The 10,547-nt window shown below is 54.5% G+C and overlaps 1 protein-coding gene across 1 annotated transcript; it reads left to right on the top strand.

Moving 5' to 3' along the window:
* The first annotated feature begins 166 nt into the window (after positions 1–166).
* On the top strand, positions 167–10,486 carry TGME49_308880 (ImpB/MucB/SamB family protein). The gene is made up of 5 exons (XM_018782548.1): positions 167–4,490; positions 5,309–5,440; positions 5,965–6,676; positions 7,122–7,555; positions 8,196–10,486. The coding sequence occupies exons 1-5, from the start codon at positions 2,105–2,107 to the stop codon at positions 9,836–9,838; spliced, it is 5,307 nt and encodes a 1,768-aa protein (XP_018635645.1). The 5' UTR covers positions 167–2,104; the 3' UTR covers positions 9,839–10,486.
* Positions 10,487–10,547: the final 61 nt, after the last annotated feature.

The following is a 10,547-nucleotide window of genomic DNA, read 5'->3' as shown; positions in this document are numbered from 1 at the left end:
GGGGAACACGAGGCTCTCGGTCCCGCATGCGCTCAGAGAGGCGCGTTGACTGAGGAGACAGGGCCTTCGCGCCTTCCTCTCAACTGTCTCATATCCTCCGCGGAGAATCTGGCTTCTCTTGAATGCACAGAAACCTTCTGTCGATTTTCAAACCTTCTTTGGGTCTTGTCAAGATCCACTTCGGAAGTCCGCTGCGAAGACATGTGCGACGGGAGAAACCTGGGCCTCTCTCTGTGCGTTAGAAGCGCCGTATAGGAGCGTCGCTTCCTCACCCTTGTTCGCTTCCTTTCCTTTTCTCATTTCTCCGTGTTTCCCCGTCGCTTTCTTCCACGCATCTTCGATCCGAAGGCTCTCTGGAAGGCCATCCCTTTGAGGACAGGGTGGGTTCGCTGAAGCTCCTCTTTTTAACTCTCTCCGCAAGTCCTTCGAAACGAAGCGACATGCCCGGACGGGTTTCAGACTACACGCCGCGCCTCGCAGCCAGAGGGCGTTGAGCAGCCAGCTTGCGGCAAAAGCGCGCCTGAGGCTGCTCTCTGCCTGTGGGTTTTCATTCGAAACGGTTTCATTTCAATTGCAATTTCTCCTCTCATAGACCTTGATCAAAAGGCGGCCGTTCGGGACTCTTCCCGCCCTGCAGAAACGCAATATTCTGCTCTTTCCGTCGTGGGGGCTCCCGCCTTGCCCCTTGCATGCTCATCGGCGGAACATGAAGGCTGTGTCGGTTTCCGGACGAGGTCGGGGGGATTGAAAAATGAGCAGAAATGGAATTTCCGAAGGAACGCGAGAGATCTGAAGAGGACGAAGGCAGAGGTCCCTGACAAGAAAAGAAAGGCCTTCTGCACACACACAAAATCGCCTCCAGAAAGCTGGACAGAAAACGGGGGGTGTATGAAATGGTTGTTTGTGTTCCGCATTTAAACGGTTCTGGATGTTGTGCTAATTTTCACAGTAAATCAGAAATGAATTGACATGGTGAGAGAGCGCAAATGCGGGTGTGTGGAGAGACATCGCGAGACCAAGAAAAGGGCAACTCGAGGTAGGAAGCAAGAGAAAAAGTGCGATGCCAAGAAGAGCCTGAGTAGGAGGGAGAGAGAGAGACAGACGCAACAGGGGGAGGGGGAGAGAGAGACGGAAAAAGTCGAAATTCTCCTCACGCGAGAAGGAATGGTGTAGAAGAACATGTCAAGGAGTCTTGAATTCGCGAGCGGTCTGATGAATCATCTCTGGCAGGATCTTTGCCCAGCTTTTCGTGGGGAGTAGAGAGCCCACCTGAATCGAGTTTGCGTCGCCGAACAAAGCAGGCATGAGGGAAGAGAGAGAGACCTTGAGGAGAGGCCTCCAGATGTCGCTAGTTCTCATCGGGTCTCTCTGTGCAGTGAAACGAGGCAAAGAAGACAAAGACTCGGCCGCACGCAAACGCCGAAAACGTGGAAGTTTAGAGACGACTTCTGCACAGTCGCGACGATTTAGACACGTTAAAGGAACAAAGTGTACAATATCTCGTTCAGATCCAAACGTTAGGGCACTGGTAAAAAGAAGCGACAGCTGCCGACAACGAGAGAAAAAACACCGCACATCTCGTCTCTCTGTCTACCAGCCCCTTATTCTACAGAGATTACATACATATACATATTTACGCATATATATATATATATATTTGTATGTGTGTGTAGCTAGACATATACGCGCATGTATGTGGTTGAGAGCTTCATTTCACTGTTGCATTACGCAAGTGTACTCAGCGCATTTTGTTTTTACATTTTTTGGGTGTGGAACTTCGAAACTCGATCTATTTCCTCAGCAGTTTTTCGCTTTGACTCCGCGGTAGTTTCGCATCACGGCAGAAGACGAAGGGGGCAGAACGTGGAGAGGAAAAAGGGAGTTGAGAACGAAGAGAACGCGAGCGAAAGTCGAACAGTGAGTGAGGCGGGGAATTGCAGCGCTTTTTCATTGTTGGTGTGTCGGTTCTTCGTCTAGGCATTTGACGTTTGGCTTCTCCAACTGGTTTAAAAAGAACGAAGCACACGACTAAGACCCAAAGTGAAAAGAGAAAAACGCGAGAGCATGTCACCTCGGAGACATCTGATGTTGCCGCACAAAAATAATGCGTGAGGCCAGCAGACAGCCGTTCGCGGGAGACTCCTCTTCTCCACCAAAGTCCGAGACCAGTTGCCCTACCCCGCCAGGGTCGATCTCTCATTCGCCAACTTGCTGTCTGGATGAGTCCTCTTCTTCGCCCGATCCGCCGCATCTCCGGGACGCGCCATGCACTTCATCCTTTGCTTCGAAGGACTATTTCTTGTCTTCTCATGAGTCTCCTGCTTCGTCAGCTTCCCTCTGGCCTTCTTCTTCCGACGCCCCGATCACCTCTTCGTCCGTCTCTCTTCCTCTCTTGGGCTGTTCTGCGAGCACAGAAGAAAAACCAAGCCGCAACGCGCAGCCTTCGATAGGCGCGGCTCGCCGCCTCGGCGATCCTCTCTGCTGTTGCTCCGGTTCGTGTTGCGCCTTTCTCCACCTTGTTTCATCCGCTTCTTCCCCTTCTTCTTCCTCTTCTTCCTCTTCTTCTTCGCCCCCTTCTGCCGCCTCTACTCTTTCCTTTTCTCCCTCTTCTCGTTCGTCTGCTTCACCTGCTTCTCCCTGTCTCGGCTACGTCGAACGCGGCGAAGAGAGTTGTTCTTCGGGTGGACTGTCCGGCTGTGGCGGGTGCGTCTCGCGGGTCATCATACATGTGGACATGGACTGTTTCTACGCACAAGTCGAGGAACTCCTGGATCCGTCGATCGTGGGGAAGCCTGTGGCGGTGCGCCAGAAGCAGCTGATCGTCACGAGCAACCTTGTTGCTCGACAGAAACCTTGGCAAGTGCGCAAGGGAATCTACATGCCCGAGGCGTTGCGCCGATGTCCCTCTCTCGTTGTAAAAAATGGAGAGGACCTGGACAAATATCGAAGAGTTTCCGACCAGATTCTACATGCACTGCAAGAGAAAACCTTTCTCTCTTGTCTCCTTGACACGCATCAAGTCCCTGCTCCTCATTCGGCTGCCTCTGCTTCGACGTCCTCTTCTCCGTGCGCCTTCTCTTCTAAGTCCTTCTCTTCTTCCACGTCCTCTGCCTCTCGCTCTTCTTCTCCTTCAGCGTCTTCCTTCTCCTCTGCTCCCAGTTTGCCTCCTTCCTTCCTGTCTTCTTCTGTCTCTTCTTCCTCTCCTCTCCCTCGTTCTCCTTCCTCTGCTTCTCCCCCTCCGTCTCCTTCGTTTCCAAGTGCCTCTTCGCGTAGTTTCTGGTCTGCTGCCTCGCCGGCTCAGGCCGCGTCGCATGCAGTGGTGAAGGCGATGGTCGGAGAGGAGCTTCTTGTTCAGCGTCTTGGCTTAGACGACTTCTTCATTGACGCAACCGCCCTTGTGGCAGCAGGTACAGTTGCGCTTCGTCGCGTCTTTTCGCACTCCTCGTTCTCCCTATTGGAGGCCAGCAGCGAGCAGGCTGGACGTACCTCAGCTGCTTTGGACGAGGCACAGACAAACAGAACTGGGGAGAGGAAACATCCGTGTGACGAGGGAAGAAACGGACAACAGGTGAGACTGTGTGGCGGGGGCGAAGAGGCGGTTTCAGCGCTCGAACGAGACGCAACGTTCTTGCGGAAACTCGAAAGACGCAGCGAGTCGTTCTTCCCCGAAGGATGCATTCACTGCTCCTTGTCGACAGCCTCATCTTGTCCCCCTTCCGCGTCTTCCCCACCTTCTAGTTCTCCTTCCTCGTCTTCTTCGGTGTCGTCTCCCTCCTTTTCCTCGTCGTCTTCTCCAGGGCGTCCGTACGCTTCTTTCTCTTCTCGTAGCTCGTCTACCGCGTCTTCCTCGTCCGTTTCTTCTTTCGCATCAGGCGACCCTGCGGAAGGCGTCGGAGCGTTTTCTGAGTCAGAGAACCGAGCGGCGACAGGCTCCGCCCGTTGCATGCGACAGAGCGCGCATGCGTCTCCTCTCTGGCTGCTGGCTTTCGCCCCCTTCGTGTATCCGGAAAAAGCAGACTCAAAGAAGCGAGACGCAGACGGGGATAGGCAGACGCAGAGGCAACAGAGCGTCTGCAGCTCCCCGCACCACTGCTGCGCTATTGGTCATCCGCAGAACGGAGACATCGCTTGGTCCCGTCGAGGCAGATGCGGCTTTGCCCAGATAGAGAAAAGCCAACATTCTCGAGAGCGGGAGACGCAGGTCGCAGAGAAGAAGCGAGAGAAAGGAGAAAGGCTCTTCCATCCGTCGATGGGCGGCGAAGAGGCGGCACCTGCACAACACACAGCAAGCAGATCCCCCACAGACGGACCACAGGAAAGCCACAGACAGCGCGAAAACGACGCAGATGAAGGCGAGAAGAGCAGAGACGAGGAACAAGAGTCTGCCTATTTGCCGTGTCCGTGTCTGCTGCCTCTCGCAATTGCCACCCACCTGGCTTCCGCGATTCGGCGTTACATCGGCACTCATATGGGGCTGACGAGCACGGCAGGTGAGAGAATCTGAACTGTGAAAACGAGGCCTCGGACCGCCAGAGAAGAGGCAGGGAAGGAAAACGGAACCTGCGATGTGGACAGCTGTGTGGTGCTGTCTGTCCAGTCGGAAGAAACGTTTGCACAGGCGTAGTTTCTGGCGAAGTTGGTGAGTCAACGGAACTGCGTAGACTTCTCGTTTCTGGCCACAGAGATGCGATAAAAGATTGATAGAGGGAGACAGAGAGATGGACTGGACATACAGAGGTTGACAGAGATGGAAAGAGGTACAGCGAAGTAAATCCACATGGATCGAGAGATAGGATGAAAATCCACGGATGCGTCGGCAGGTAGATTTCGACACACAGAGAACGGCGTGGACAGACAGATTCCGTTTTTCTTGTTTCAATCATGTTTCGGGTATCCCAACTTCTAGCAGAGATGCCAGAGGGATCTCGAAGCTTGCCGCAACGTTTTTCGCGAATTCAACCTGGCGGTGCTGCAGTGGGGCTGTTTTGATTGTTTGACCTGGTTTTTTTCCTGAGACTTGCGTTTCTGCATACTCCACGCATGCACCCGCTTTCGTCTTTCTCAGCTGCTCGCAGGCGATGGCAGGTGCCTCGGTCACTCAGGTCTCTTTCTCGTCGACAGACAATGTTCGCGGCTGTCCCTTCTTTCGTCCGTTTCTTCTTTCAAGACTGCGTTTTTCTCTCTTCTTTCAGGGACGCTGTCTGCTTTCCTCCCCCTTCTTCTCTCTTCGTTCCTTTCAACGAAATGTCTGCTCTCCTCTCTTCTCCATCTTTCTTTCTGTGAAAGCAGTGTGTTTCCTCTGTTTTAGGAATCAGCACAAACAAGTCTCTCGCGAAACTCGCCGGCGCTTTCAACAAGCCGAGTCGCCAGACGCTTTTGCTACCACAACATCGGCGGGGCTTCTTGGCGCCTCTCGCGCTCCAGAAAATTCCAGGCGTTGGTGAGAGGAGGAACTTCGACTTGTTTTTTTAGCACTCTTCCATTTTCTGCGCCCTTCTTGATTTTCTGCCTTCGACGCTCAGGTTTCGTTTGTGTTTCTTCATTCCAGAAAAGTTCCTTCTCCACTTAGGCTGACTCAAACTCTGTGCTGTCTCTTAAGTTCTTCTGTTCTCTCTGGAGTGCTTCTGTTCTCTCTCTCTCTCAAGTTTTTTGAGTTTCTTTATCCTTCTCTTCTCCGGGAGCCGCAGCCAGCGAAGGCTTCGGCTGTGTTTCTCGCGCTGGCTGTAGTGTCATTTCGAGGTTCGCGTTGGCTTTGTGAAGAGGATGCAGTTGTCCTAGCCCCGTCTGCGCGTTGACTTCTTTCTGTGGATGTGGCGCTCGCGCAGTTTTCCACCTTGTCTGTCCTGCCGTCTCCTGCAGGCGTCGTCGATAGACCTCCCTTTCAGCTCGTCGCCGTTCCGCCTTCCTTTTCGCAACTTCTGCACTGTTCACCCGGTCCTTTCCCTGTTTCCGTTGTCTCCTCAGGCTCGGCCCTAGTGCGTCTCCTCTCGCGCGCAGGCCTTCGGACTTGCGCCGATCTTCTCGCTGTGTCGCTTCCACGTCTCGCCGCGATTCTCGAGGCTTCCAACTTCCACTTCGCGCCTGCAGCAGCACTCGCCAAGGCGCTCGCCGAGGATGCCTCGCGGCCGCAGGAGACGCTGAGCTGGCGAGGAGACAGAAAAGGAGACCGTTCCTTTGGAGTCCTCACGAAAGAAGAGGACCGACAATGCCGGCTTACAGAAGGCGTCCGCAGCTTCCGTGAGGCCAAACATATCCCGGCAAACGCGTCTGCAGGCGCCTGGATGGCCGCTTTTCAGCGTCGGTCGACGCCCTCTGCTGCGACTCCGGCTGCTCGGACTTCACCTTCGTTTGCACCGGTCGCCGCGCCGCGCCCTCCCACTGCCGTTTACGGTGTCTCCGCTCTGTCGGCAGTTTCTTCTGCTCTCGCGCGTCCAGTCTTTCTCGCCTCGGCCTTCTGGCTCCGAGCCCTCTGCCTGGGGGACGAAGCCGAGCCGGTGGTTCCGACGACGACGCCCAAGAGTCTGAGCGTGGAAGAGTCCTACGCGGCGCGAGGTGTCCGTACACCCGAGCGCCTCGTGCTCGAGCTGAAGAAGCTCGTCGAGAGGCTACTGGCGCGGCACCAGGCTCACGCGACGAAGCATGGGCAGCTCGCCACAGTCTTCAAGCTGAGTATCCGGTAGGCGAAAGAGGCCGCGACAGAGAGTGGACAGGACAAACAACGAAATGATGGAAGACAGTCAAAGCAGAAACAGAGGAAGAGGGCAAGGAAAGAAAGGAGAACTGATGGAGAATTCGGAGGAAAGCTCCTTCACTCTGCAGTTGATGACGCGTGTATCTGGCCTCGAATACGTCGCGTACCGAGAAAAAGAGTTTTTTCCTTTTCAGATTCTTTCTCCTCGTTCTGCCTTGTGTGATTCATCGTGGAAATAACATCGAAGAAGTGCAACGGACGCTTCTTATCTGTCACCAACTTTCGAGGATCGCAGGCGCCTTAAGCGGCACTCAACAGCAGCGCTCTGGTTGATTTATGACTCAGGCCTCAGGGTTTGCCGCGTTGGCAAGCGGCCAGTTACACCATTTCCTCTTCAGTTCGGTGACTCCGCGTCTCTTTGTTTCTGCAGGCAAAAGGACTGCGACGGCGAATGCCGCCAAATGATTCTCCCGCCGGCTTTCTGGGATCCCTGCTCGTTCGCTTCGTCTTCTTCGCTCTCCTCTCGCCCGTCTTCTTCCTCGCAAATGTCTTCTTCCAGTCTAGTCTCCTCCACATCTTCTGCCTCCTCTCCTTCCTCTTCTTCTTCGTCGTATTCCTCTTCTTCTGTTTCTTCTTCTGTTTCTTCTCCCTCTTCCGCTTCTTCTCCTTCTTCGTGTCTCGTGTCTGGCGCATGCGAGGTGCACAAGAATGTTTTGTGTGCGACTCGAGCGCAGCTTCCGACGAGTCTGTGTCACTTTCTGGATCGCGTCTTTGCCGAAGAGCGGCGACGGCGGCTTGGGTCCCGATCGTCTCCTCTCTCTGCGAGTTTTTCTCCCAGTTCTTTGCCTTCTCCTGTCTGTCCAGGTGAGATGGTCGGGGATCGGCAGATGCAGAAGACACGAGTCGGCTAGCCTCTCTCTGTCGTGCTCTGCCCCGTTTAATTGCAGTTCTCATTGTTTGCTGGACGTCGCCTTATTCACAATGGAAACAGACCCGCAGAAATGTGGAAGTGACGGCGACGCATGCATGGTTCCATTCCTGGTCGTCTGTGGCCACCTTGGCGGAACTCACCTTGAACAAGTCGAAGCCTTGAGGGGTCGATCAGTTGTAGGCGCCTCCAGGTTCGAGGTCCGCACGCAGTGTCGAGGCAGGCTGCCCTTTGGTGAAAGCGGAGACGCGCTTGTCGCTTCTAATAGACAGTCACATGGGCGCTTGTGGGTGCCGACGGCGCGTCGGATGGACTCCCTCAGAAGAAGCTTTTATGCAGTCTTTTCTGTCTCAAAGGTTTCTCTTAGAGGCGCGTTCTCCAAGCTGGGGAGTTAGGGGGGTCTTTGTATCCGGAAAGCCAAGGTGTTCGTCCTCGACAAAAGTGAACAGTTTTTTTACAGGGACTGGTCAGGTCCCTCGTTGCATGTACGTTGAGAGGCGGCGTTGTCCGTCAACTCTTGCACACCGTGCCTGCGCCTTCACGCAGACTTCTGCAGTCCAATTCGCTGTTGCTCAGGCCGAACAGAGTCAGAAAGAGAGAAGAACGGAGAACGCTGGAACGAACCGGCCGCATCTTCTTTCAGCTGTCGCACCTGCCTGTTGAACCACGTCTCGCTCTGCCTCATTCTTCGCCTCGGCCTCGCCGTCGAGCTTCCACAGGCAGCCTGCGAGGAAAGCCGAGACTCTGGGAAGGAGAGAGAGAGAGCGGCGGCAGTGGCAGGGGAGACAGAGAAGAAGAGAGCGGAGGAGAACCACCACTGCGAAAGAGAAGGAGCTCGAGAGCGAGAGGCAACCCCAGGCGAGAGCCTCACGGTCCTGGCTCGTGCACTGGTCGCACAGACACAAAAGGCAGGTGGTGAGAGTCAGAAAGAAGCAAGAGAAGAAGCGGTGGAACTCGAAGACGACAAAATTATCTCTGGCACAGGAGGACAAGATCCGGGGAAATGGCCCGACACGAAGCGGCGACGTTTGGCGAGAGACAGAGACTGGGAGACGGTCTCTGTTGCCACGTTCGGCAGCAGAATGTCGGAATCTCCATCGTTTTACTCGACTTCTTCTCTTCCAACCGTGTCGAGTGCAAATCGAACTTCTCTTCCCTCGACTGCTTCTCCAACTTTCGTCTCTGCCTCTCTCGGGAACGCCGCGTCGTCTCCTGTCTCCGGCGCTTCCTCTGCCGGCCCAGGTCGTATCTCTCGACCTCCAGGGGGACCTGTCGAACTCCACAAGCTCTCTGTTTGCTTCGCGAGTTTCCGAGAGGCCCACAGGAGACAGCGAGGAGGCGAAAGACCTCTGGACTTGTTTCTTCGCGGCGCGCTGAAGGGGCGAAGCCCCGCCGCTGGCTCAGACTCGAAGGGGAGAAAGGAGGGAACGGAGAGAGAAAGGCGCGCGGCTTTCTGCGGCGTGGAAACCAAGAGAGAAAGAGTAGAGGTGGTTAGTCTACTGACGTCTGATGAAGACGAGGTGGAGGCAGAAGGATCAGGAGAAGGTCGAACCAGCGACGAAGAAACAAGCGAGGAGAGAAGCGAAGCCGCGAAAGGAAGAGGGCCGACAAGCGAAATCGAAGAGGAGAGAGCGGAGAGGAGAGCGTTCAAAGAAGAGAGAGCGGAGAGGAGAGCGATCGAAGAAGAGGGTACACAGTTGAGAAGAGAAGTCGAAGAAGAGAGAGAAGTGAGCAGAGAAACTGAGGAAGACCGATGCGTGGAGGAAGAGGAAAGAGGAACAGAGGAGTCGAAAGAACTGCGGGTGGGGGCAGCGACGATGTTCAGAGAAGACGAGACAGGCGAATATGTCTCTCTCTCTCAGTGTTCAGAGAGCTCCATTGCGTCTGGGGACACAGCAAAGCTCGGTGACGTCACGAGTTCAAGTGGCGAGGAAGAGCAAAGCGACAAGATAGCTGACGTTGAGGAAGAACAACCACGAGGAAACGGAGGTCGAAGACATGCACTGGCAACTCGCGACGAAGGACAAGGAGGAAAACACAGAGAAGAGGGACGAGGAGAACAGAGAAGCGGCAAGCGAAACGAAAGAGCAGAAGAAGGGACAGAAGAACAGAGAGGAGATGTGTGTAAAGGAATTGAGGATGAGTTCGAGATAATTGTACTATCGCAAGGGTCCTCTTCTTCCGACAAAGACGACAGGCCACAAGGATTGTTCATTTAGTCTCCTTCGTCTTGCTCATCTCTGTTTTCTCCTGCTCCGCAGTCTGCGGCCCTTCCGTCCGTATCAGCTCATCTTCTGTGCGCAGACGCTGGAGAGAAGAAGCAGAAGAAGCCGAGAGAGAAGCAGAGCGAAAAGAGGAAGCGCAGGAAGAGAAAAGTGACGGTACTCTTCCTGCCGGCCGATGTCTAGTGGAACCGCAGTCCAGCAGAGGGTCTGAGGCGCGAAGTCGCCGAAACGCCTCCGCAACGGTTGGCAAGGGCGGCCAGGGGGAAGGAAGGCGGCGAAGGCTTGCAGGCGAACACAGAGAGAAGGCTGCCTCTCGAGCCTTTTTTCTCGAGAGAAACTCGAAATACAGCAGCTCCAGAGACCGTGGAAACCACAGAAAATCGGAAGAGATACACAGAGAGCGGCGAGGAGACAGCGCTAGCGGAGAGAAAACACTGCAAGGGACCCGAGAAGCACAGTGCGGAGAGTTTGGAAGAGGTGAACTGCAGCTAAGAACAACCGGACGAACGCGGATTTTTAAAACGGGATGGCTGTTGGGTTGCTGGTTCGAGCTGTGGTGGAAGACAAAGGCCATTCCAAAGCGGCAATAGCGAAAAGATGAACAGAAAAGAAAACAGCAGCGCGGAGAAAGAAAGAAAACGCATTATATATATATATATATATATGCATTTTTGCAAGAATAGAAAGAGACGGAAAAGCGAAC

Source organism: Toxoplasma gondii, chromosome XI, assembly GCF_000006565.2.
Source record: "Toxoplasma gondii ME49 chromosome XI, whole genome shotgun sequence".
NCBI lineage: Eukaryota > Apicomplexa > Conoidasida > Eucoccidiorida > Sarcocystidae > Toxoplasma > Toxoplasma gondii.
This window is presented reverse-complemented; position numbering and strand designations above follow the sequence as displayed.